Source organism: Penicillium manginii (assembly GCF_028828005.1).
Source record: "Penicillium manginii strain IBT 31320 chromosome Unknown utg000006l:1.0-4164085.0:1.0-4166146.0, whole genome shotgun sequence".
NCBI lineage: Eukaryota > Fungi > Ascomycota > Eurotiomycetes > Eurotiales > Aspergillaceae > Penicillium > Penicillium manginii.
The window spans coordinates 3068292-3094615 of NW_026643107.1; the positions used below are offsets into that span (position 1 = coordinate 3068292).

At 49.3% G+C, this 26324-nt stretch overlaps 11 protein-coding genes across 11 annotated transcripts; 7 read left to right on the forward strand and 4 right to left on the reverse strand.

Annotated features, from left to right (window-relative positions):
* Positions 1–853: 853 nt before the first annotated feature.
* lcb2 (putative serine palmitoyltransferase 2) lies at positions 854–2812 on the reverse strand (the record flags this gene model as incomplete). Its single annotated transcript, XM_057106165.1, has 1 exon — positions 854–2812. The coding sequence occupies one exon, from the start codon at positions 2810–2812 to the stop codon at positions 854–856; it is 1959 nt and encodes a 652-aa protein (XP_056957614.1).
* A 2064-nt stretch (positions 2813–4876) lies between these two features.
* N7533_009516 (acetoacetate--CoA ligase family protein) lies at positions 4877–7011 on the forward strand (the record flags this gene model as incomplete). The annotated part of the gene is made up of 2 exons (XM_057106166.1): positions 4877–5104; positions 5161–7011. The coding sequence occupies 2 exons, from the start codon at positions 4877–4879 to the stop codon at positions 7009–7011; spliced, it is 2079 nt and encodes a 692-aa protein (XP_056957615.1).
* Positions 7012–7448: 437 nt separating this feature from the next.
* On the forward strand, positions 7449–9270 carry N7533_009517 (mitochondrial-processing protease subunit alpha; the record flags this gene model as incomplete). The annotated part of the gene is made up of 2 exons (XM_057106167.1): positions 7449–7550; positions 7618–9270. The coding sequence occupies 2 exons, from the start codon at positions 7449–7451 to the stop codon at positions 9268–9270; spliced, it is 1755 nt and encodes a 584-aa protein (XP_056957616.1).
* Positions 9271–9693: 423 nt separating this feature from the next.
* N7533_009518 (mitochondrial import receptor subunit TOM22) lies at positions 9694–10484 on the forward strand (the record flags this gene model as incomplete). The annotated part of the gene is made up of 3 exons (XM_057106168.1): positions 9694–9805; positions 10037–10329; positions 10431–10484. 3 exons carry the CDS (start codon positions 9694–9696, stop codon positions 10482–10484), a joined length of 459 nt encoding a protein of 152 aa, XP_056957617.1.
* Positions 10485–11369: 885 nt separating this feature from the next.
* Positions 11370–13301, forward strand: N7533_009519 (uncharacterized protein; the record flags this gene model as incomplete). Its single annotated transcript, XM_057106169.1, has 5 exons — positions 11370–11631; positions 11689–12099; positions 12154–12904; positions 12962–13220; positions 13278–13301. The coding sequence occupies 5 exons, from the start codon at positions 11370–11372 to the stop codon at positions 13299–13301; spliced, it is 1707 nt and encodes a 568-aa protein (XP_056957618.1).
* Positions 13302–13552: 251 nt separating this feature from the next.
* Positions 13553–13741, reverse strand: N7533_009520 (uncharacterized protein; the record flags this gene model as incomplete). Its single annotated transcript, XM_057106170.1, has 1 exon — positions 13553–13741. The coding sequence occupies one exon, from the start codon at positions 13739–13741 to the stop codon at positions 13553–13555; it is 189 nt and encodes a 62-aa protein (XP_056957619.1).
* Positions 13742–14406: 665 nt separating this feature from the next.
* On the forward strand, positions 14407–16178 carry N7533_009521 (putative MFS sugar transporter; the record flags this gene model as incomplete). Its single annotated transcript, XM_057106171.1, has 5 exons — positions 14407–14432; positions 14493–14833; positions 14898–15135; positions 15197–15720; positions 15787–16178. 5 exons carry the CDS (start codon positions 14407–14409, stop codon positions 16176–16178), a joined length of 1521 nt encoding a protein of 506 aa, XP_056957620.1.
* A 221-nt stretch (positions 16179–16399) lies between these two features.
* Positions 16400–17613, reverse strand: N7533_009522 (TauD/TfdA dioxygenase family protein; the record flags this gene model as incomplete). Its single annotated transcript, XM_057106172.1, has 3 exons — positions 16400–16557; positions 16612–17325; positions 17394–17613. 3 exons carry the CDS (start codon positions 17611–17613, stop codon positions 16400–16402), a joined length of 1092 nt encoding a protein of 363 aa, XP_056957621.1.
* Positions 17614–18234: 621 nt separating this feature from the next.
* Positions 18235–20191, reverse strand: N7533_009523 (uncharacterized protein; the record flags this gene model as incomplete). Its single annotated transcript, XM_057106173.1, has 8 exons — positions 18235–18465; positions 18523–18833; positions 18896–19055; positions 19108–19209; positions 19265–19629; positions 19771–19913; positions 19966–20110; positions 20164–20191. 8 exons carry the CDS (start codon positions 20189–20191, stop codon positions 18235–18237), a joined length of 1485 nt encoding a protein of 494 aa, XP_056957622.1.
* An 840-nt stretch (positions 20192–21031) lies between these two features.
* On the forward strand, positions 21032–22470 carry N7533_009524 (TauD/TfdA family dioxygenase; the record flags this gene model as incomplete). The annotated part of the gene is made up of 4 exons (XM_057106174.1): positions 21032–21290; positions 21343–21829; positions 21888–22193; positions 22242–22470. The coding sequence occupies 4 exons, from the start codon at positions 21032–21034 to the stop codon at positions 22468–22470; spliced, it is 1281 nt and encodes a 426-aa protein (XP_056957623.1).
* Positions 22471–23288: 818 nt separating this feature from the next.
* On the forward strand, positions 23289–24992 carry N7533_009525 (uncharacterized protein; the record flags this gene model as incomplete). Its single annotated transcript, XM_057106175.1, has 5 exons — positions 23289–23637; positions 23699–23794; positions 23845–23945; positions 24013–24284; positions 24350–24992. 5 exons carry the CDS (start codon positions 23289–23291, stop codon positions 24990–24992), a joined length of 1461 nt encoding a protein of 486 aa, XP_056957624.1.
* Between the last annotated feature and the right edge of the window lie 1332 nt (positions 24993–26324).

A 26324-nucleotide genomic window follows, 5' to 3' on the forward strand; every position in this document is an offset into this window, starting at 1 on the left:
CAAGTAGAAAGTAATGTGTACATGCGTTTCCCATGCTAGGATACTCGCCGAGTCCAGTCCAGTCCAGTCCAGTCCAGCCCAGTCTTGTCACTTCATCTCTTTAATGCTGAAGCATGAAGCCAGAGCCTTGCGTACTGGAATCGCTCTGCAACGAAATCCAGCAAGACGGAGAAAATAGGGGAACCAGGTATGACCAGGCGGCGTTCTGGATGAGCGATGCAATGTGCAATGTGAGAAACAGGAGAGGCGGCATTAAGCAATATTCTTAGCAAGATAAGAGTGACAGAGAAGAGAAGATGGACTGAAACGGGGAGGGGGGTGGGGGGTGGATGCAATGTAAGAAAACGTGAAGGCAATCTTTTCCCCTATGTAGGGGGCCAGAGCCGGAGGGAGGATCATAGGAAAACAGGGGCATATTCATTCGTTGCTTGTTCGAATAATTCATGACCGGGTGAGGGCTTTTCTCTTTTGTTTCTTTTCTTCTTGGGCCCTCTTCGTCACCCCGGGTACTAAACGTCTCTCTTCTTTCAGTACTGCACCCATGAGACATCTGAGCAACGCCGTCATGTACCCAACGCCAAAGTATGACCAGGACGGAGAAGAAAGCAAAAAGCAAAAAGAATGGCAAGGGGCGGTATGGAGTTCTGACCGCAACTCGGCGTGACCAGCATCGACCGAGACCGAGGTATCGCCCATCCGCAAAGACTCCAACCCAATGTGCATCGAGTTCAGATACAGTCTCACGTAACGACAGAGGGGAATGAAAAGTCATATTTAATACAGAGGTGACTTGACATCCTGGACTCCGCGTCGGATAACATCCTCGATCCGCCAGCGAGGAGGGGTCAGCTGTTCAGAGCGCTTGCGGTGCCATTCTTTCTCCATTTCGGGCGGGGGGGGCCATCTCTTCGGTAGGAGGTAGAGCACCACCAGCAATACCGGTTGAAAACTTGAGCTGGAGAACGTTGCCGATTTCGTCGCATGCAGTCAAAACCCGGTCAAGATCTTCCTTGGTGTGGGCAGCGGAGACACAGAAACGAGCGCGAGATGAGACCAATGGGGTGGCTGGGTAGCCGACAACCACGACGGAGATCTTGCGACGAAGCATCTCGTGGGAGAAAGCAGGCATCTTAGCGGGGTTGAACAGAAGAAGAGGGATGATAGGGGAATCATCGTGGCCGTATACTATAAAGCCAAGGCGCTTCAATCCGAGGCGGAGGTACCGCGAGTTGAAGGCCAAACGCTGCAGGCGTTCCTCGCCCTGGCCCGGGACGAGCTCGCCGTTGATAATGCGAAGAGCGGAGGAGATTTGCATGAGGACAGCAGGAGCGGGAGATTCACCATAGAAGATACCGGAGTTGATGGCCTGCAGTTTCTCGATCATGCTCTTGTCTGCCGCAATGTAACCGCCGTTGGCACCGAAAGACTTGGTGAGAGTACCCATGAGAACATCAACTTCGGCGGTGTCAATGCTGAAGTAGTCACAGACACCACGACCCTGGGGACCGATAGCTCCGATAGAATGGGCCTCGTCGACGAAGAGGTTGAACTTGTAGCGGTGCTTCAAGGCAACAAGACCCGGGAGGTTGCACATGGAGCCCTCCATCGAGTAAAGACCCTCCACGACAACCAAGATCTTCTTCCAGGGACGGTGAGTGCGGGGTTGGCCCTGAGAGATGGCCTCACGGAGCTTGAGTTCCAGATCCCTCATATCGTTGTGCTTAAACATGGCGATGGATGCACCAGAGAGACGGGCACCGAAGCGAATAGAGGCGTGATTCAATTCGTCGGAAATGAGCAGATCACCCTTTCCGACAAGCGCAGGGAAGACGTTGGCATTGGTACCGAAGCCCATGGAGAAGACCATAGACGCCTCCTTGCCGACAAATCGGGCAATCAGATCCTCAACCTCAACGTGAAGATCTTGAGTACCGGTCTCAGCTCGGGTGCTGGGGGTTGCGATTCCATACTTGCGGACAGAGTCCTCTGCAATATCGGCACAGGGTCCTTCCGACTGGGCAAATCCAAGGTAGTTGTAGGAGCTCAAGTTGAGGGTATCGGTGGTGGTACCAGTCAGGTAGAAGTGCTGATTATGATCATCGGTAGCCCGGTCAATCAGTGTGATGGTACGTCCGGGAACGCCCGTAACAGGACGCTCGAAGCAATCGTTAATTCGCAACTTGAGCCGGCGCACATAGAAGTTGTCGAAATCACTGTTGAGGGCACCGTAGCCGTTGCGAGACTTGAGATGGCGGTAGTTTTCTTCCCGGAAGCGCTTGCCGAAGAAATCACGAACGTGTCCGAAGGCAATTAGAATTAGGTAACTGATATAAGTCGTAAGCAGATAATAATACGGCGGCTCGTCCATCACCGGCTCCGGGAAGACACCACCAGGGTGTCGACTCGAGTAGCGGTGGGAGGGGTGACCAATGGTGCCGAATTGGGCATGTTGCTTGGCCTGCCGGCGAGCCTCCTCGGGAGTAGGAGGCTGAAAGAGCGTAGTCGGCATTTCGTCCGTATGAGGGTAATCCGCGGTGGCTGTAGACAAAGAGATTGTCGGTAGGGACAGTGATGCCGAGCTGATCGGCGGAGAAGCGTTATTAGGAGGATTCCCACCGGTCGACTGGGAGGCCGCTTGTATAGGTTGAGGCTGAGCCTTGGATTTAGGGGAGCTCGAAAACAGTTGAGAGAGTCGATTGGATTTGACTGAGGACGCCTTGTTGGCAATACCGCCCTTTCCGGAGGAAGGAGAAAAGGACGGCGGGTTGGAAGTGTCGTTGGAGGAGGAGTTGTTGTTAAACCGACGAGGCATCGCACAGAGGGAAGCGACGATTCAAAGCGATAAGAGCGACGGGGGACTTTTTGCACCGTCTGAGTCTTCTGGGACTTTTGGTGGGGAGAATCGCGCGTGTATATGTGTGTTGTGTGTGTATGTGGATTTTCAACGCGTCGAGGTTGAGGCAGGGACTATCGAGGGAAATGACTCGAGAGAGGGGGAAACAGTATAGACCGAGTCAATTCTTTGCTTTAGACTGTCCAAGTTTCTGATTCGTTCGACAACCACGAGAAAGAAGGGTGATCTGAGGTGCGGCGAAATGTTGTCAGTTGGGATGATCCCCCAATGAATTGAAGATAAGAAGAGCTTGAAGATTGGGGGATGTACGAGTGGCGGAGGTGTCGGAGGCAAAGAAAGAGGGATGTTCGAAGTGGAATAGATGATCAAGACATACCTCCAGGTGATTAATTGTGGCTGATGATCGTAAAAGGCGGGATCCGAGGACCTCCGGTTGAGTGAAGCCCTTGGAAAATTGTGGCTTCACACGTGGAATGGGGGCAACACCAAAAAAAGGGGGGGGAGCCGGGAACAAGGAGGGAGAGCCCGATGTTGAGCAAAGAGTCTCCGATCGCGATCACAAACTAACTTGTAGTTTGGTTCGGTTTCGGAGGAGAGTAAAGAAGGGGGGGAAATAGGACGAGATGAGATGAGGGAGTGTACGGAGTACCCAGAGTAAATACGCAATAGTGAGAGTACCCTAGGTCCTCTAAGTAAAATAGTGCCGATGCTGCATCAAGCCATCATGCACTGGCCCAGTGGCACCTCCTGGTATTGAAATTACCCCAGTTTCATGCTGATCTCACACCGCGTAACATGAGTAAGCATTGTATTTTACATCCCAATACATACATGAACTTTTTTTTTTCATTAGGATCCACTGTTAACCAAGAATCGGACCCGAAGGAAAAGAGTTAGTTTTAGTTACTCGAGAGTTACCCACTGGTTCTGATCGTATGCATTGCTAGGGTCGTCATCCGAGTGCCCTACATTGCACTCCTGGGCTGCTGGAAGTAGTTTGATCATGCTTGAATTCCAGGGGTTAGTCCATATGTCTACTCCGTACGTACGTTGCATTTGTATGCATGTACTACGTACGGAGTAAAAGTACAGAGTACTCCGTATCCTGTACCAAAAGGTTGCCTAGAAAGATCGACATGTCATCTCATACGAACAAAAGGAGGCTGTGATGGAGATGATCATGGCTATGGCAACGCTACGTGGGCCACTGTGTGATGGTACCTGCAGGATGAAAACGGTCACGGCCGAGGCAGGCGAAAGCCAAGGCCGAGACCAACACCAAAGACCGAAGACCCTCAACTTTCCCGTTCTTTTCAGGAACAAGTAGGGTCGACTTCCCCCCACTGTTCCCACTGCTAGCCATCGCCTGTAGTCCACTTTCTCGTGGCCTGAGGCAGAGATGTCACATCAGTGGCCCGCATTCCGCATGCCGCATTGCCGCATCAAGGAGAAGAACGCCAATCCCCCTCCTTTTCATTTCCATGGGGGAAGGAGGATAGAAGAAGAGCGGAGAGATATGTAGAGGAAATCTTGAAGTTCAACCATTTTTTCCCAACAGGGATAACCCCTCCGCTCCTTACTTATATAGTACAAGTAGTCATATGCGACACCGCTTGATGCTACCCGCAGCCGCGGGTTTCAGCGGCAATGCAATACCCGCCCTCCAGGAGATTCTCTTGCCCCACGATCCCTTGTTAACAGAGTTTGGAATTGTGCGATTGATCTCTTTTTTTATTTTTATTTTTCTTTGCACCGATCACCCCTGCAACCAATCCGGCGAGAACCCCGCTATCTTTCTACTTTGCCCGGCTGGTTACTCCGTACGCTTCTGGTGGTACCTAAGCTATACTTCCCGCCGCTTGGTCCCCTGAATTGACCCAACAAAACCGCCGAAAACTACCGTTGCCACTGGCGCCTCTTTCTTTGAAGGAAAAAGTTTCCCATCTCTCACTTTAACCAACTCTTCAGCTTCGACTGTCCTGTTTTTGTGTTGTAGATACCTCAATTGCACACGCAGGAACAATGCCGCACATCGATGAGGCTGTGACTTCAGACGTGAAAGAGCTATGGCGTCACTCATCCCCCGAGTCCACCCAGATATATGATTTTATGACCAAAGTAAACAAGGGGCATGGTCTATCACTGTCGGATTATGATTCCCTCTGGAAATGGAGTACATCGGAGCCCGCTAAATTCTGGGAAGAGATTTGGCACTACACACATATCAAAGCTCACAAGCCATACAACACTGTAAGTTCCGAGCTCTTAATGTAACAAGGACCACCAGTGGCTAATGGTAATCGCAGGTCCTTGAAAACGACCAGGTACTATTTCCTCGGCCAGCGTTCTTCGAAGGAAGTACTCTCAACTTTGCCGAGAATCTGCTCTTCCCGGCGGCCAATCCAGACGAGGACTCAGTCGCGATCATTGGAGCTACTGAGGCTGACCGCGAGTTCATTTCCTGGAAAGAGCTGCGGGAGCGCGTTCGCCAAACGGCCAATGCTTTGAAAGAAGCCGGTCTCCAGACTGGTGACCGTGTCGCGGGGTTTGTGGGTAACCACGCCAACACCGTTGTTGCCATGCTGGCTGCGACATCTATCGGCGCTTTTTGGACAGGCGTCTCCCCAGATACTGGCGTACACGCTGTCCTGGAACGACTGAAGCAAATTCAACCCAAGATTTTCTTTGCAGACAACTCCTCGCTATACAATGGCAAGATCCACGGCTCCCATGCCAAGGTGCGCGAAATCGTCACCGAGCTGCCTGATCTGGAGCTCTTGGTGATCTTTGAGATAGCCATGTCTCTGGATTTTGATATCGAGGATGTTCGCCCTAGAAATGGAAAAGCAGTCACCTTCGGAACGTTCCTGTCTGCTGTTCAGGACCAAGCAGCCCCGTTAGAGTTTGTCAGCCTCCCACCTGATCACCCAGTTTATATTCTGTACTCTTCGGGAACTACCGGTGCACCAAAGCCTATTGTGCACGGCTCGCTAGGCACTCTGTTACAGCACAAGAAGGAGCATCTGCTTCACTGCGAAATCCGACCCGGTGATCGACTTTTCTACTTTACCACGACCACATGGATGATGTGGCATTGGCTCGTTTCTGCCCTGGCCAGTGGTGCAACTATCGTACTGTATGATGGATCACCATTCCGCCCGTTCGATGTTGAAGGAGGCAAAGGAGAGATGGCCATGCCACGCCTGATCGAAGAACTCCAGATCACCCACTTCGGTACCTCGGCGAAGTACCTTTCCATGCTAGAACAAGCTGCCTTGAATCCTACCAAGAACAAGCACCGCCCAGTAAGCCTTAAGACTCTGAAGGCTATTTTCAGTACTGGATCACCGCTGGCTCCATCGACCTTCGAGTACATCTACTCTTCTATCCATTCTGATATTATGCTGGGCTCTATCACAGGCGGCACAGATATCCTGTCCTTGTTCTGCTCCGGGTGTCCAATCCTACCCGTTTACAAGGGCGAGATCCAATGCCGTTCCCTCGGCATGGCCGTATCTGTGTTTGACTACGCCGGTAACGATATCAGCGCCTCGGGTGAACCAGGTGACCTAGTTTGCACAACTCCATTCCCAGCACAGCCCGTCATGTTCTGGCCACCCGACGCAACAGGCATGGAAAAGTACCGAAAGAGCTACTTTGAAGTCTTCGGGCCGTCCATTTGGCACCATGGAGACTTTGTGCGTGTGAACCCGCAGACGGGTGGTGTGGTCATGCTGGGCCGCAGCGATGGAGTGCTTAAGCCTTCTGGCGTGCGTTTCGGAAGCGCGGAGATCTACAACATACTACTCAAGCATTTCGCAGAGGAGGTTGAAGATTCTCTCTGCGTTGGCCGGAGGCGAGAGGGCATTGACACGGATGAGACTGTCGTGCTCTTCGTGAGACTTGCACCCAATAGCACCGTCGATGTAAAGGACCTTTCATCGCGAATCCAAGCTGTCGTTCGCAAAGAATTGAGTCCTCGTCATGTGCCTGGTGTCATTGAGGCCTGCCCTGAGATTCCGGTCACTTCGAATGGCAAGAAGGTTGAGAACGCTGTGAAGCAGATCTTATGTGGACTGAACATTAAGATCGGTGCTAGCGTGGCCAATGCTCAGTGTCTTGATTGGTATCGGAACTGGGTATCTGAGAATCCCTGATTGATATCAAAATTGGATAAATTGAATTTATGAATTATAATGTTAAATGGGAGACTCTTGTGGGCTCCGGTTTGCGGGCCTACCTCTGGTACTACTATGTCATCATGTTGGATCTAGACTATTGGAACTTGGTCAGCGATAGAAGAATCAAAGCTCCTCTCAGAACCAAGAATGAGTAATTAATCAAGACCAGGATATTCCTTTACGTGTATATGACAAATATATATCCTACAAAGAGAGACAATTCTGTTTCTTTGAATGCTACTTGTTCCAATTTCGATCATACAACGGCTTATCTAATCCGGATTCGGCGCAGTCCTCCGGAATCGATTCTTCGCCGTGCTTAACCTCCGACCTCCGCAAGATCAAAGCGAAAGCGTGTAGAACGCATCATTTTCACTCATTGGAAGCTTGCCGCGTATCGGAATAAACACATCATGCGCCGTTCTGCATTGCGGGCCATCGAGTCCGCGAAGCCCGTCACCCGAGCTCCTCGTTCGGTGTCGAGGAGCTTTGCTACTCTGAATGATTCCGCTAAGGTATCATTTCCCTGGTCGCCCTCTTCCATTCTTCCTGCCGCTAACTGGGTATTTTCTGGACAATTAGGATCCCGCAGAGCTCGATCAAATCACCACTCTCCCGAACGGAATTCGCGTCGCCACCGAGTCATTACCGGGCCCCTTCTCAGGCGTCGGAGTTTACGTTGATGCTGGATCCCGCTACGAAGATGCCAGCTTGCGCGGTGTTAGTCACATTATGGACCGATTGGCCTTCAAATCAACCAAGCAGCGCACCGGAGATGAGATGCTGGAGGTTCTCGAGGGACTGGGCGGTAACATTCAATGTGCTTCGTCGCGAGAGTCGTTGATGTACCAGTCTGCCAGTTTCAATTCGGCGGTCCCTACCACCCTTGGCCTGCTGGCAGAGACCATCCGGGATCCCCTCATCACAGACCAGGAAGTGCTTGAACAACTTGCGACAGCAGAGTATGAGATTGGTGAGATCTGGGCTAAACCCGAACTCATCCTGCCGGAGCTCGTCCACATGACGGCATACCGGGATAACACTCTAGGCAACCCTCTGCTGTGCCCCGAGGAGAGACTGGGTGAGATCAATAAGGCGACGGTCGAGCGATACAGAGAGGTCTTTTTCAATCCGGACCGAATGGTGGTTGCATTTGCCGGTGTCCCCCATGCGGACGCCATCAAGCTCACTGAGCAGTACTTCGGTGACATGAAGGCGAGGGGCATGACCAAGGGGCCTGTCCTGTCTGGATCGGGTATTGATACCACTCTGTCGGCTTCCCACGCTGCGGCCAAGGAGGGTCAAATCCCGACCGTTCCTCAGTTCACTGCCTCTTCAACAGTGTCCAGCCCTGCCGCATCACAAAACACACACTCCTCGCTCTTATCCAAGCTTCCCTTCCTCAAGAAATTTTCGGGCTCCCCCTCGAAGGATGGTGCTGTCTCACCCCTCGACCCCTCCCTGATTGAGCCTTCGACGCTGGATCTCCGACGACCAGCCCACTACACTGGAGGCTTTGTGGCACTTCCCCCGATCCCGCCTCCGGCCAACCCTATGCTCCCCCGCCTGAGCCACATCCACCTTGCCTTTGAGGCCCTTCCCATCTCCTCTCCGGATATTTACGCTCTCGCTACTCTCCAAACCCTTCTTGGAGGTGGTGGCTCTTTCTCAGCTGGTGGTCCTGGAAAGGGTATGTACTCCCGACTTTACACTAACGTGCTGAACCAGCACGGGTGGGTCGAGAGCTGCATCGCTTTCAACCACAGTTATACCGACAGCGGAATCTTTGGTATTTCCGCTTCCTGCAGCCCAACTCGGACCACCGAGATGCTTGAGGTGATGTGCCGCGAACTGCAGTCCCTCGGCTTGGATACTGGATACTCCGCCCTGCAGACTCAGGAGGTCAACCGTGCTAAGAACCAACTTCGTTCTTCACTGCTGATGAACCTTGAGTCCCGTATGGTCGAGCTTGAGGACCTCGGACGCCAGGTGCAGGTTCACGGGCGCAAGGTTGGTGTCCGTGAGATGTGCGACCAGATCGAGGCTCTGACTGTTGAGGACCTCCGCCGCGTTGCTCGTCATGTCTTCGGCGGCAATGTCCAGAACAACGGACAGGGTACCGGCAAGCCTACCGTTGTGTTGCAGGAGGGCGAGCTGGAGGGATATAAACTTCGGTCTTTCCCCTGGGAGGAGATTCAGGAGCGCATCGCACGATGGAAGCTTGGTCGGAGGTAAATAAAGTATCTCACTTTATCACATAGAGGATAATGCTGGGCACTTTCGTATAGAGGATGTGCTCACATGCTCCTAGCGTGATAGTAGGAGGATTGATTAATGAGGGGAGCAGAATTTGCATGGAGAGGCAATGTGTACAATAGACGATGTCCAGCATACAGAACACAACACAACTCTGTAATTATCTTAAGTTTTCATGAATCGTAGTAAACACTTACAGTGTACGGAGTAATCGGTGCCTCCCAGGGTTGGCTACGTAGGGTTGGGCGGGTCCAAGCTCCTCGCCGCTTTTGCCCGGCAAAAAAGTCGGTCCCGAACTGAACTCGCGCTGCGTCTCCGTCCTCCAAGTCCCATCATCCACCCACCTCTTAACGCCCTTTTCATCCACATCTCATCCTATAACCCCCCTTCACATCCGCCAAAATGGTCAAGCTCCACGAGGTCGAAGACGAGGCTTTCACCGATAAGCCCACCCCCAGCAAGCACGACGCTTTGTTGGTTTCCGATGATGAGGATGAGGACTACAGTGACACCGGTAAGTGTTTGTGACGCCTCCTGTTTGCCTTCATCTCGCCCACACTCTCTGCACCATGCGCCAATTGAATTTTTCTTTGTCGCGATTCGATATCGAAACGCGCGTTGCCCGACTCCAATCCGACACTGCCGATAATCGTGGCCATCTCGACTTCACCTACCCCGGAGAAATGACACGCATCGTTTTTCGAATCAATGGATTGATATCTGACACAATATTTCCCACCCGCAGACTCAGAAATCTCCGAGGCCGAGGATGATGATGAGGTCGAGGAGGAGACCTTCGCCGAGCGTCTTTCCGCTCTGAAGGACATGATTCCTCCCTCTGCCCGCCGCACCGTCTCCAGCACCGTCTCTTCCCTCACATCCTTCACCCAGGCCAGCCTTTCCTTCAGCGGCAAGGCTCTCTGGATCATCAGCACCAGCGCCTTCCTGATTGGTGTCCCCTGGGCTCTGGCTTACGCCGAGGAGGAGCAGTACATCCAGATGGAGCGTGAGCAGGGCATGATTAAGGGTGCCAACGAGGTATGATAAAACCCCGGAATACCCATCGGACCACGCATGGGCCTCTACCGCTTGACAACGAATCAATTGAAAGGGTTACTGACCAGATCCTCTTACAACAGATGCTCACACCCGGCGCCGAGGCCGAGAAGCAGGAAGCCCAACCCACCTTGTAAATTAATCATCGCCCCGGGAAACAGGAGTAGCGAGGAGACCGAATGAATCGATCGCCCAACATCCCAAACAAATAGGGATGTATACGGACGCCGAGATCCAGTGAATGACCTGGCAATATACCGAACGGCAATCAGTTGGATCGATTGATTCCTTTACCGTGCCTCGGCCGACATGACGAAGACATGAGTGAAATTAAATAGCTCAACCTGATATGCCATCGAGTCATTTGGTTTCCGGCAACGCTACCACTTGTTTGTTTTTTATCTTTTTCTGCTTCCTTGATGTCTTCTTCCAGAAACTTTGGCTCCGGCAGCTCATGCATGCATGTATTTGTACAATCACATCTATCTTATTTCATCTCAATATTCCTTGTTTCATCTTTTTTTCTTCTCTTGCATCACCTTCGTGCTTACAATATGTGTCTGTTCAAAATTATGAATTTGGATCACTAGTTTTATTACAGTGGAAGAATAAGTTGGAGGGTATTCTGCCTCCAGAGATAACCTCTTGATGTGTACTCGAACCCATTACTCACTAGACACGATATCTGTAAAATTGTTCGCAGATTGAGCAGCTTCCAACTCCTGTCATACAGATACATGAATCCCCTAGAGACTAGAGAATTTCGCCAGTTTCTAAGAGTTGCTACTATTTTCCTACCTGATTCCCAAGAGGCTATACCAGTCACGTGCTCTCGCGTCCCAGCGCGCCCGCGCGACCAAAAAGATTGACTTATTCTAAAGATTGCGTTTGTACTTCAAACATGACATATGACGTCCTCTTGTCCTTTGTTTTGAGAATCACTCCACCTCTAATACTCGACCTGACTTGATCTATCCTCCAACCCGCTCTCCTCTGCCACCTCAACCATCTCCAACTCCGTCATGCCCATGCCCCGCCGATCAAAGAAAAAGCAGGCGCGCCTTGCCTTCGCGCCAAAAACTGCAGCTGCATCCGCAGGTGACGGCAGCGGCAATGAAGAGACAAGCGACCGTCAGGCTAGACTCTCATATGGTCATCCTAGCATGGCGGAAGTTCGATCGCAAGGCTCTCGCATCGGTGGCGCTGAACCGTCAAAGCGTCATCGTCCTCTCCAACAATATCTGGAAGTGCAAATCAGGACGCCAAAAAAAGCAGAGAGAAAGGGTATGTGGAATTACTCTGGTCTTTTGTTTTGCAAGGTCTACAACTGATGTGTCAAAGAGCAACCACAGCCGGTAGTGTCAGATTCATCCGATGACGATATAGTCGTCCTGAGTTCGCATAAGAGAAAACGACCTACACTGCCCGCAATCGCCGAACCTGAGGATATGGATATGGATATGGATATGGAAACCCCCCGCGCCCGTCGCTTGAAGCGCAAGGCTGATAACAATCCGATTGTTTTGAGTGATTCTGATGAGCCGCTGGTTTCATCGCCAGTGAAGAGATTACGACGTGGACCGAAACGCGATTCTGAACCAAGCGATTCCGACAAGCCACTGGTTTCATCGCCGGTAAAACGACTACAACGCGGCTCGAAAACACAATCACATCAAACACCCGGCGCTCACCATAACAAAGACCAGGACCAGGAAGAGATCGATGAGGATGCGAAAGACCTCCAGGACTCAGGTATGTAATGTGTATATCGAAGTCTCATACAATAGGTTAATTGACTGTCTGCAGTTGTGAAAAATTCCCGAACGCGTGGCCATATTGCTGGCTCGGCGAAAGATCAGCGACAAAAATACCTAGAAGCTCTTCGTCGCAAGCGCGCGGGGATAAAAGAAGACAGCGACTCAGATGCAACTGCCCGAGGAGAAACATCCGCCACGGAATTATCTGATGACGACGGTGACCGACAATTCAATGGTGATGAAGACCTGGATCAATATGATGATGACTTCGTGCTCGACGACGATGCGACCGCACTTGGAGTTCCTACGGAGCTTCCTTTTGAATTCACTCGCCACGCCTACAAGAAATTGAAGGAATACTTCGAAGACGTTGTGTGCTGGATGGTCCACAATAGTATTGATCCTGCATTTCCTCGTTCGGATCCAATGTATGAGATGGCTTTCAATAAGCTTGAAGATGAAGTGAAAGGGCGAACCGGCTCTCAGTTTATGTCCTCTGTGTGGGACGTTGCCTTTCGACGGGCACTACTTGCTCGGCCTGGTCTCGAGATTGCTGCGTATCCAACCGACATGGGACATTCGTGCGATGCTTGCAAGCGTTCTGGACATCCTGCTTCGAGCGATTTGAGATTCTCTGGGAAACCGTACTCTTTGGAGACTTTAGAACCCCTGAGTGAAGATAGCGAGACATCTGCGACATCTGGGGGCGATGAAAGCTCTGACGAAGAGGAAAAGGGGATGGATCGAGACAGAGATGGTCATATTTTGCCCGAGGACGGTAGGAGCTTCTATCTCGGAAAGTAAGTATTTGGCACATCTGAAATCTGGGCATTTATTAATCGCCATGATACACATAGAACGTGCAAAGCCAATGCTCAGAGTGCACATACTTTATACCACTGGCGATACCATCTCAACGAGTGGGTTGTCGATCATCTCCAGCGCATGGGACATATGGATGATGACGAAGTCTTGCGCCGGAACAAAATGAAGCAGAAGCATAAGACGCGCAATGCCATTGAGGTTATAAAGACGATGAAAGAAAACAATGAGATCGAAAAGCTCTGGCGCGACTTTCATACTAATCTCAAAGTGGCTCGAGAAGAGCAGAATCATGTATGTTTCTTATTCCCACTCGACCATTTATTTGGCTTGAAACTGACCTCATTATAGCCTGCTCGGACTGGTCGTTTCTAGACCTTAATGGATACCAAGCGTAGTACATGGACAGAAAGCGCGATGTCTTTTGAAAGCAGGAGAGTCCAACAGTCTTTTTCTTTCCATAGCGATACCCCTGCGTTACGTTACATATTGCATCTCCCCAATGGGGTGGATTGGTTCATCAAGGATGGCATAAAATGTCTATAAGACATTTCGCTCGCCATTAGGGCCTGGTTCTTTGTCGTCTTACATAATCTATGTAGCAAAGCTTGCAAGTAATAAGACTTTCAAGCCTCGAAATAATCGAGAATAAGCAAGATGTCTATCAAGGCATCATCACTCGCGACTGATCCATTCTTGGTCATGCTGGGGGGTTTGTGTTGAAGCGTTCGTCGCCACTTGATCACAAGACCTCGCTTCGCATCTCCCAACTTGTTCTTCGACGGCAATCCTTTCAAAAAGCGTACTTTACTCATATTTTAGCTTGTTGCTTTCCGTTTGTTTGGGCATGGAGTCTCTGGCGATTGGTGGAGTCGACTTTCTCCCAGCCCCCGGTCCGGCACCGTGCTGATTCGTGGAAATGTCGACGCCAGGCCTGCCCGCGGGGACAAAATATCCTCGAACCCCAGATCAACATTACCCCAGGTCCGGGCCATTGTCTTTGGCCCCATCAAGGCCAATGACCTTCGCTCAACAGGATGGCCGCTTGTCTATGTCTGGTAAGCCTCCGGAATCCCCACCACTCAGCGATCCCCGTGGGGTCAGCCTGGCGTTATCAAGCTGCACGCGGTGCTTAGTGGGCCTAGAGTTCATTTATGCTAGGATCGTTTGATTGGTGCCGTGATGGTTTCTGCTTAGGGCGTTCTGTAGCTTTTTTTTTCTTGCCCCAGAGTTGTCTGACCGGACCACTATATATCTGGGGAAGTGCCTCCGCTTGTCCTTACCCCTGGGTAGTTCCTTTACAATATCCTGTTAGGGCTGCAGCAAGCGTGCATCGAAGAACCTTGGAACACGCATAATATACGCCTGTATTGAGTGTGAGATACAGCGTGGCGCGAAGTCACTCGGGCACTACCGATCGATCTGAACTTGACATACCTTGTTTCACCACCCTCTCCCATCAAAAATGGCGACTTTCACAATGACCCGGAAGCGGGCCTATAACTGGTGAGACTTGAAATATTCTCTATAGACGCGGCAAGTCTCAAGCTGACAATCCATTTATAGGTTCATCTCATGCGTAGCGGCAGCATGCATGGTGTTGTATGGATACGATGCCTCCGTCTTCAATTCCGTCCAGGGATCTAAAAATTGGATGGCCTGGTTCGGTGAACCCAACTCCACCGTGATCGGTTCTATCAACACTGCTTATACCGTCGGCGCTATCTTTGGAGGTTTCTTCCTTGGTGGCCCTATCGCCGATTACTTTGGTCGTAAGGTCGGAATGGGAGTCGGCTGTGTTCTGGTCATCATTTCTACTTTTATGCAGACATTTGCTCCTCGTGGCAACCTTGCATGCTTCATCGCCGGACGATGCATCATTGGTATTGGCCAGGGTATCGCTTTGAGTACGTTTCACACGCTGAGCCGGACAGGGTTGGATGAACAACTAGCTAATTTCGCTTTTCATAGCATCGGGCCCTATCTATATCGGCGAGCTTGCACCTGCTGAGATCCGTGGAAAGATCATGACCTTTTGGCAAATGTTCTATTCTGTTGGTTCCTTCATCTGCTTCTGGATCAACTTCGCCTGCACAAAGAATGTTCCCAAGTTGGGTGAATGGGACTGGAAGATGGTTGTCATGTTCCAACTCTTGGTTCCGGTTATAATCCTTGCCCTCCTGCCCACTATTCCTGGTAGTCCCCGTTGGTAAGTTGCACTGTGATGAGTCATTCACGGATGTAAGAAAGAGACAACTGACAAGACTCAGGTTCATCAAACGTGGAAACAATATCGAGAAAGCCCGCGCCGCCCTCCGCAGAGTTCGTGATACCGAGGAAGAGGTCGAGGACGAGCTTCTACAGATCCGTGAAGCTATCGAATATGAGAAGGAGGCTATTTCCGGAAACTACTCTGCTCTATGGAAGGACAAGTCTCTGCGCAAGCGTATGCTCCTCGCTTTGATCATCAACGCTGGTCAACAAATCACTGGTCAAGGCTCGCTCAACTCGTACTCTACCAAGATCTACCAGAAGATTTTCACTAGCAGCAGCCAAATTGCCCTCATCAACGCCTTGAACGCTACATTCGGTATTATCTTCACCCTTAATGCCGTGTGGATCATCGACCGCTTCGGACGAAAGTTCCTTCTCATCGTCGGTGGTATCGGTATGGGTATCTGTATGATCATTGTTGCCAGTGTTGAAACTCAAACGCCTGTTTTGGCCGGTGGAGCGAAGTCTGAACCGGTTGGAATATCGATTGTCTTCCTTTTATTCTTATTTATCTTCTTTTGTGAGTCATCGCCGTTCCATCACTGATTGGTCTCTGCATGAATAAACCTTACTAACAACTTCATAGACAAGCCATCATGGGGTGCCACTGTTTGGATTTGGACATCGGAAATCTTTTCCATGAATGTTCGCGCCCAGGCTGTCGGTATGGCTTCGCAGACTCAAAACGTCGCAAACACCATCTTCCAACAGTTCTTCCCTATCTTCCTGGACAACTGCGGCTTCTACGCATTCTACATGTTTGCCGGAATCAACTTCCTGCTGGCTGTCTTCGTATACTTCTTTATTCCAGAGACTAAGCAGGTCCCTCTCGAGGAGATTGATGCTCTGTTTGGCGGTGCCAACCACGTTGTCCAGGGCGAGGAGGTTCTTGCTCACCAAAAGGGTATTCAAGCCGCAGGAACAGAGACCAGCGAGAAGCCCGCGACAGTCACGGTTGAGAAGGTTGAACATCGCTGATGGCGATTAATTTTATTTTAATTATGAGCAAGGTTTTCTTGCGCAGGTGTCGATGAAAATTCCCAGGTGGTTTCTTTTTCTTATGAGGCCCAGCGGAGATTGCTAGCTTTTAATACAGTGCGTTAAGCGTGCTCCGAGAATGGATTCTTTTTTTTCCAGATATACGAGTATTCATTTTGGTATATACAGTAATAATTCGTAGAAAGTATGAAGTTTAGAAATTATTTAGCACTGGCAGCTAGAGCCTCAGCCTTTGAGGTGCTGTTAGGATCAAGGAAAGGTTTCTCGCCAATACCAACGGCTCGGTGGCCATATCGCTCGCCGAGACCTTCGTAATCGAATGTAGCGGTATGGAATGCAGATCGATTATCCCAGATGGCTGAAATCGAGTTAGTAAAGCAGCAAGTTATTAGGAAGGTGCCTCATCACTAACCGATATCGTTCTCATTTCTCCACTTAAACCTGACCTGGATGTCGTGGCCTTCAAGAATAGTGTTATAGAATTTCTTCAGAAGCTCATCGGACTCATCCTGAGTGAGCTCATTAATCTGCTTAGGAAATGGGCCCACGGCGTAGATGCTCTTCCAACCAGTCACTGGGTTGGTCCGCACGACAGGGTGGACAGCAGCTAAGTGGGAACCAGTATTCAGTGGGCTACCACGAGGGTCGGTATGAACGATAATGTTGGGATCTGCCTCCGCGGCTTTAAGAAATCCATCGCCAATATAATTTGCAGTAAGCCCCTCGAAGAACTTCTGGTAAGCCGGCGAAAATCGATCGTAGAGGTCATAGCCCGAGGCCCAGAGTGTATCTCCGCCAGAGCTAGGAAGCTGGGTAAGTCGGAGCGAGGTGTAATCGGCTGGAGCTTCCTCAAATTGAATATCCGAGTGCCATTGGGCTGAATCATAGCGGCGCTTGTTGGGCTGGTTCTGGTGACGGAACATTCTCTTGCGGATGACCGAGCTGATGGTACTGACTTGTGCGTCTTTGACCCCGAATTCACTGGTATTGTTGAGAACAGGGTGAATGTGAAGTGTTGAATCCTCTGGCTTGCCGGAAAGCTGGCCTAGTCGATGGACAAACTTCTTCTGCAAATCATCATTGAGGTTATTTTGAGCCCGGAAAAAGACAACTCCACGTTGAGAGACTGTATCAAAAAGTGGTCAGCTTGGAAACTTGTTGGATATAACTGAGGTGCGAGCTAGAGGTGTTTACTTGTGATTGCAACGTCCCGAATCAATTCGTCCGCATTTTCGGCATTCAATAGGTCATCGACGATGTTGACATTGTGAAATTCGCGGCCAATAGCCGGGGTCGTATCCTCAAAGGAAAACTTATCCAAAACACCACTAAGTTTCAGTGGCACAGGGTAAGTTGAGCCATCCTTAGTTGCAGGGCGAGAAGGAAGGGATGCTTCTTGAATTCCAGGAGCCATAGTGAAAGCAATGAATAGCAACCGGAATTTTCACTCTTGTTGAAATCTGAGCTGAATTCTCGGGTCCAGTTCTTCCATTTATATAAAGTAGAGCCTTGGAAGGAGATGCGTATATGTAGCACGCAATAAATTGTACGACTCGCACCTTAGCCGAGATAACCATGAGTTACAGCAGTGATTTTGGTATAGAAATACTAAAATGCGGGGTAACTATCAGGCACGACAGTTTCGTCCATAGTAACTACTAGTCGAACGTAGAGCTAGGATTACAATGATCTACACAGGAGATAAATATGCTCGAACACACCAAGAAGATACTTGAGAATTGGTCCGTCATTGGTTTTTAGGTGTCATTTTGAATGCAGAATACTTGATGCATCGGTCGCATCTATCCGGCCCACCCAATCAAGTTCGAGGAATCACGAAATCCTCGCCCGAAATCACACCTGACCAAGCCAGCCAATGTGAGCCAATCGTATACTCCGGCAGGTTCGGCAGATTCGGCTATCCCGGTAGATTCGGCAGATTCGGTAGATTAGGTGATTCAACAAGAGTAATTCGACAAAGAACGACCTCCTGAGGTTGTCGAGAATATTTAAAGGTCCAGGGCCTTAAAATACCTCAAGTTGTCTTCTTGATTTTGTATCGGGAGACTTGCGACCCGTCACTCAAATCGACCACCACCGGTTCTAACTCGTACCCAAAGGCCCAGGGCAATAGTACAAAGCGGATTGTATAATATATGACACCAACTGATAAAATAGCTAGTGCCACCACAGGAGAAAGGTAGTAAGGAAGACTTGTGTTGCCTTTACCATTAGATGGAGGAACAAAAGGCATCACCAAAAGGAACTGGATGAGTTCGTCAGCATAACTCGACCTTGCACAGAGAAAACGGGAGCAACTTACAATGTTACTGGCGAGATAGAAACCCAAAATGACCCAGGGAACTCTAAAATGAGATTGAAAATCCTCATCCTTCGAAAGGCGTAGTTTGATCAATCCAATAGTGACAAAAGTCAAGAGGAAGACCGTGGGATACGTTCCAAGACCAACGACAAAGTCGAACGCAGCGCCTGCGGGAGGAGCACAAATAAAAACAATACTTACCCCCAGGTGAATCGCGAGAGCACTAATGGGGGTCTTGAATGGTCGATTTTGCATGACAATATTGGGAAAGGGCGTAACACCATCCTTGGCCAACTCTTGTAAAACTCGTGCTGTAATTTCATATTAGCCACTGACTTAAGGAGCAAAGCTGCAACAAATCGTCGATACATACAAACAGTGAAGGCCACGCCTAGCAGGTGACCGATGGCAGAGATAGCAACTAGAGCAGGTAGTGCTTTGGAAGCTGCAGAATGACCAAAGACGTTGTTGAAAAGAGTGGCAGCAATGGTCAGATCGGACCCTAGAAAGTCCTCGCGCGAAACCCCGGCAAACTGAAAAAAATGTTAGTGTGTACGCATTATCCACTGGGATCAGGGCTCATACGTATGCAATGTTTGCTAACACATAGAGCACGGTAACCAAGCTCATGGCTGTAGGAAGAGCTATACGAAGTGTACGCTGAGGATTCTTTACTTCAGACAAGACCTGGAGGTGTAAGTTAGCCTATGAGCGTTGCTTAGAACGGCGTGTGTGTAGTTACCGCATTCAGATTATCGTATCCTTGAAAAGAAAAGATTGCATCTAGCAATGCGGTACCGATATTATAGCCGCTGCTTGAGGTGCCTCGGAATGATGAAGAGAGAGAAAGGTTGTCTGGTTTTGGCACCCTGAGATGGCCCCCCAAGGCGGCGAATCCTGTGCATACGATGAAGAAGAGTGTGAATAGCTTCACGATGCTAAGAATATCTTGCAACCCTCTTCCAACTCTCGGTGCCACAGTATGAATACCGACGGCAAATGAGACAGCAGAAATGGCCAGTCCTCGGAGTTTCCACGTAGTAGAAGCAACCGAGGCGGCTTTAAGAATATAAGAAGAAGCAGTGATGGCGTTACTAGCCGAGGTCTCTGTAGTAAGTGACCAGATTAATAACCAAAAGGATAGAAAAAAGAGAGAAGGAGACCCACGTAATATCGCACAGTAGAAGAGATATACACAAGTCACAAAAAGCCGGGGTGAAAAGCATCGTTCTAGATAGACTTTCATACCACCCGATCTTGGAATACCGCTACCAAACTCAAGGAGCACCATGGCACCGCATGTTGAGATTATTCCGGCAATCACCCAAAGAACCAAGGATAGCCCCGGACTACCGCTAAGTTTGAAAATAGAAGTTGGAGTCGAGAAGATTCTATTCTAGGTGAGTAGCTGTCAAGTCTTTTGCTGAACATAGAGTTACATACCCTGCGCCGATGATTTTGTTCACAATGAGCGAGATTGCTCCAAGAAGACCAATCCTGCGTTCTTGCAGGATATGCGCCTCCTTGACCTGAAGGCTAGAGCTTGAGCCATCGTCGCTGCTAGAAGACAAGTCCGTCTCGGTGGACTCTGATTCGTCAGTAAAGAGCCGCAACTTTGCTTGACCAAGTTAAAGATTTTACCGTGGGAAATTTGGTGGTTCTTCGACATGGCGGTATTGTGTTCTGACCATTGTTTAGCCGGCCAAAAGACTTAAATGGCAGATACACAATGTACCATTTTGGGATGGCAACTATGAAGCACAAATGTCGTGATCGTCCTGATTCTGCTATGGGCACGTACCGCCCCCAAACAGTCCGGTGATCTGTCGCCATCGGATGTTTATATGGAATAATAACGGGCCCACTCAATTCAGCACTTCAAAACACGATCAGTGTGCAATAAGATGAAATTTGCGTGTTTGGAAAAATAAAAATAAACTCAAAACCATGAATGATGGGGCAAGAGACTAGAGAAGGCGATATTAGTTACCTGCGGCATCCAGGCCTCAATAGTAGACATTTATTGACATCTAATGAGTTGTCCTTATACTGCATACTACTAGTAGTAAATATACGAGTGGCTTGTCTGATGGTTGTGGTCTTCCGATTTTCGAGGCTCGAGCTTGCTGATGTCCATCATCTAAGGTTGCTTTACCATTGATTCGGACCACGCTTGTTGGTGTAAATGCCACGCGGAATGCTGCCCGCCCACTTTCCCAGTTACGGCTTTGCGTAACGTAGTGCATTTTTAACAATGCAGATCGATGCAACACAGTTGAGGGCTCGTCGTCAGTGGGTCTTATGTCGCAAATTGTAGCGAATGGCTGATATTTGATTAACTAACGGTCCGAGGAATAGGACATGGCGCGATCGGACTCGATCGCAGATTGTACTACGTAAGAAATACTAGCACATGTTTATTTAAGTGCTACTAGTCTGTCTTAACCCGGGAAGTCTAGCTGCTCCGTCTGTGCAACAATTTATTGATAGCCACTTCCTCTCAGTCAGCATGTCCGCTGTCGAAACGATCACTCGGCCTACTCAGCCTGATATTGAGTATCACCCCGACTTCGCAAAATACCAGGAACGAAGGCGTCTTCGACTTGAATCTGGAAATCTCCAAACTAGTGTGCCGACTGGATTTCCGTCCGAGCTGGTTTCTCCTCTTGTTTGGGAGGGGAAGGATGTTGAAAAGCGGAGTGACTGGGCTTACCAGTTGAATGATAGTCAGCTTGATGAGATTGACGCTGCCTTGCATAGCTTTAAAGGTATGTAGTATTTCAAAAAAAACTGACGGCCAAATGAAAATTAATTCTGTAGCTCTCAACAAGCCGTTCGGTTATATCAAACAGACCACGTTCCCTTTACCAAACCTTCATCCGGTCCTGCGAGATCTTTCTAAAGAAATCCACAATGGCCGAGGATTCTTTGTATTACGGGGACTGCGCATCGACAGCTATTCTCGGGAAGAGAATATAATCATCTACACTGGTGTTTCATCCCATATCGGAAGCATACGTGGTCGCCAACAGGACACACGCCTTCAAAACGGAACCTCCCCGGTGATATCACATATTAAAGACATCAGCAACACCGTTGAGAGGGAGAAAATTGGCGCACCTTCGAATACAGCCGATAAGCAAGTTTTCCATACTGACGCAGGAGACATCATCTCTCTTCTTTGTTTGAGTCCTGCGGCCGAGGGTGGTGAAAGCTATCTTTCCAGTAGCTGGAATGTTTACAATATTCTGGCAAAAGAGAGGCCTGATCTACTCCATACTTTGTCTCAAGATTGGCCAGTCGACGGGTAAGGAAGCATTCATCTATATCCGCTTCTGAAAATCAACGCTCATTTACTTCCTTAGGTTCAACAATCCAAACAAGCCCTACACTCTTCGGCCTCTTTTATACCACCAGCCAGCAACGCCAGACACCCCCGAGCGTGTACTTATTCAATACGCCAGGCGTTACTTTACAGGGTTCAAGGCCCAGCCTCGATCAGCCGATATTCCTCCAATCACAGAAGCCCAAGCAGAGGCACTCGATGCGCTACACTTTCTAGCAGAGAAGCACAGCGCATCCTTGAATTTCCAGAAGGGCGATATTCAATACGCCAACAATCTTAGTATCTTCCATGCTCGCAATGGATTCAAAGATGCGCCTGGAAAAGAGTATGGATCTTCAAACCCTTGATATCGAAAATTTGCTGACTGCAGTAGGCGACATTTGCTCCGACTTTGGCTACGTGACCCAGAAAACGCCTGGGAAACCCCAAAGCCACTGCAGCATCGTTGGGATACGGTTTATAAAGATGTAACCGAGGATCAACAGGTCTTCCCCCTGGAGCCGATTCTTCGAAAGAATGTGGGGGTCTTAGATGCCCGCAGTGAAGAGAGGCGTTATTTGGGCATGAAACAATATGTATTAAGGTTCCTTGGTGGAGCATAACCATTCACCAATTTCCCAATTAAGATCTTACTGATCAAATATCCACTCTGGTATTCTTATTTTTTGAGTCCCGGAATTCCCACGGAGACATCGTAGATCACCCGGGGAAGCGGGGTAGGTCATGCAGGATTGCACTTTGCTGATACGACTCAAACGAAAATGGGATGAAACATTTAGCGATAGGGCATGATTGACTCTGCTTCGGATTGTTCCGGCTGAGAAGATACTTTCTTATGAAAACGGAACGACTTCCGCATGAGCTGCCACATATACGAGCTCATTCATTGGGTTTCCACTAACTACTCTATTCTAGTTTACCTCTATCTGTTAGGCGTCCAGTCTCTAACTGATCAGCATTCGGACCTGTAATTGGGAAATTTTATTCCACTCTAGCTTTCCTTCCGACCGCCACATATTACCTTTATCATTGAGGAAACCAATCTCACTCTGCAGTCATCCAGTTCAAAGCGTCCTTGGCACCTTGGAAGCGGAAACAGAGTGCATTTAGGCACACTGACAGCGGAACAAGGGTATGAATCTTGTGCGGGGGAGATGATCGCCAGCACTTGCAAACTCTCAAAGTTTCAGACGACTTTCTGTTCTCTCGCAGGGTTGTATTTAAACTGAAGATGCCCATCTTATGCTTTCTGATTTAGACAAACTCACAACACTTTCTTTCCGACCAGGTGCCCCCTCCCCCCCCTCTCTCCTCCGAGAACCACATTCTCAGGATCGTCTCACAACTGTCGCGAAGCTCATAATAAGCTCTGTTCCGGCGACTGATGTTTGCGTTGTTCTCCTAGCGGCAATTCGTCAATATGGAGCCCACCGAAAAAGCCCTTGAGAATGAGCAAGTCGAAGAGATGAAGTCAGAGCAGCCAACACCGGCGATTGACCGCGAGGCCGAGAAGCGATTACTACGGAAGCTCGATATCCATGTCATTCCAATCTTGACCTTCCTCTTCCTTCTCGCGTTTCTCGACCGGATAAACATCGGCAATGCTCGACTGCAGGGGCTCGAGGGAGATTTGAACATGAAAGGGCATGACTATAACATCGCGCTGTTCATATTTTTTATCCCTTATATCCTTTTCGAGGTTCCGTGCAATCTTATCTTGAAGAAGGTTTCCCCATCGTGGTGGATCAGTGGATTGATGTTCGCGTGGGGTGAGTTTAAAAAAAGTACCAAAGACAAAAATGCCACTAACCTCGTTCGCCTTGGTATCAGGAATTGTCACGGTTTGTCAAGGTGTCACCAAAAGCTTTGGTGGATTGGTCGCTTGCCGCTTTTTGCTGGGGGTTTTTGAGGCTGGATTCATGCCAGGTTTGCTCTTGTTCTTGATATGACACTAGGGCCTCTACTGACATTGGTAGGGTGTGTGTACTTGATTGCAATGTACTACAAGCGATACGAACTACAGTGGCGTATGAATTTGTTCTTCAGTGCAAGCATCATGGCCGGTGCAGTCAGTGGGGTATGACGCAACTCTCATGATTCATCTTGAAATTTTTTTAAAAAAAAGCTAACTAGTAGATGAACAGTTTCTCGCATATGCGATTGCTAATATGGCGGGAATCGCGGGATACAATGGATGGCGGTGGATCTTCATCATTGAAGGCCTTGCTACGATTGTCGCAGCTGCTACGTCGAAGTTTCTGATAGTCGATTGGCCCGAGACCGCAACCTTTTTGAACGAAGAGGAGCGAGAGCTGCTTCTATCCCGTCTAAAATCTGACTATGGTGAGGCACGAATGGATCGGTTGGATGGACCAACCTGGAAACGCATCCTTAGCGATATCAAAATCTGGCTTGGGTGTGTATTACCAAGGAAACTACATCATCTGTTCTACTAGTAGTCGCTGACCAGCATCTTTTAAGGCCGATGATGTATTTTGGCGTTGTGAATGGTGGCTACGCGACTTCGTTTTTCACACCGACAATTCTGAAGCAACTCGGTTGGACTGCGATACGGGCCCAGGTGATGAGTATTCCAATCTACGTGGTTGCAACAGTGATCTCGCTATGCGTTGCTGTTGCCAGTGACAAGCTTCAGCATCGATTCGCCTTCACAATAGTTGGCTGCGTTGTTGCTACCATTGGATGGGTGTTGTTGCTCTGCCAAGAGTCGATCCCAAAGGGCGCACGGTACTTTGCCCTTTATGCCGTCACTTGTGGGGGCTATATTACGCAGCCAATTCTTTTGGGTTGGATCAGCAATAATATGGGAGGCCACTACAAGCAATCGATTGCCGCTGCCATGCAGGTCGGTATTGGTAATATCGGTGGGCTTGTTGCAAGTAATATCTTCTTCGATTCGGAGGCTCCTACTTATAGAACTGGGTTCGGTGTCAGTCTGGGAATGACGTGGATTTGCGGGCTAGCCTGTATAATCTGTTTTGTCTGGGTGAAGCGCGAGAACAAATTACGGGATACGGGGAAGCGAGATGATCGATACCAGCTCCCAGAGGACGAGCTTAGCAACCTTGGAGATGATCACCCAAGTTTTAGGTATACATACTAGGTACAGCCCTGGAGGCTGTCGATGATTCATCAAATGTCCTATCGCGCCTTGGGTTGAAAATAACGGAGCATCACAGTATTCTGCATTTAATCGAAACCTCAGATAAAGATCATCTCTTATTAGTAACTCCACAGGTGGGACAAACACGTAGCGGTGGTGGGTACTTGTACTCCCGAGGTCTATGCCTGAAAAAAAATATTTGTGGCAACCCATGCTTCAAGTTTTGTACTGGAAAGAGCTTCCATAGAAATTAATATGGCACCAATCGGCTATATCCATGCCATTTGTGATTATCCAATGCGAAAATGCCCGATGGTCGCCTTTCGGCAACTTCCATTTCCATCAATGATTGGCAAGATGACGATCTCGCGGCGTTACGAGTCAGGCGCCAAGTCAAGCCAAGGATACCTGTCAGACCGAAATAGTAATTGGGAGATGAAGGCAGATTGCCGCCAAAGTGGCAACAACACGGGTGACGATCTGGTCCGGGGTTCTGCAGGGATCTAACTAGTGGTAAATAGCTCATATCCAGGATATGTACTCTCATTGATTCTTCTGGAAGGAAAAATCCCATATTATTAGAACGCGGTGTGCTAGGATCAAGGATCCAGAACCGTAGACAGTTGCGCAGACTGGGATCCGCGACTCTTTTGGAAGATACTAATGTGAAGTCTTCTCGAAGTTCTGCTGTAGATCTTCTCCGGATGCATTGTGACGAGTACAATCCGGGGAAAGGCCTCCCACAGAGGTAAGCGCTCTTGTGATACCGATATTCTCCTTGACCGGCAGACTAAATGGTCGTAGAAAATGAAGATCATCCAACCCCTTAACCTCTCTCACCACGTCTACCAGGTACCGTCTAACTGCCCCGGGGTTGGCGCGCATTCACGAAGCCAATAATTCGCACACCGGCTCCACCGGGCAACCTTCCTAAAATCACTGATTGCTGGCTTGGATCGGCACCTCGTTACCGAGATGACGTAAAGAAGCCAGTCAGAGCAAGAGGAAAAAAGTCCTTGGGAGTTCCACGCTCGTTCGACCACATGGTGGCACACGAAACCCTGTCCGAACCCTGTTCGCCAGTGAGCCTTGGACCCAAATATTGTCACCGCGACGCTCATTCTCGCAAATCCAGCGACTAATACACCCTAAACCCCTTGGGTCGGATGCTAGTCTCCAATCAGACCGTTACGCTCCAGGAGTCCCGCGGAGGTATTTTCGCGGTTAGGCCCGAGAGCCAGTTCCCTCTATCCAACGCAGATACTTAAAATCATGGCCTTCCTCCCCATCGCCACATTCTCTTCGGCCTCCAAAAAATCTACAGACAAGGAT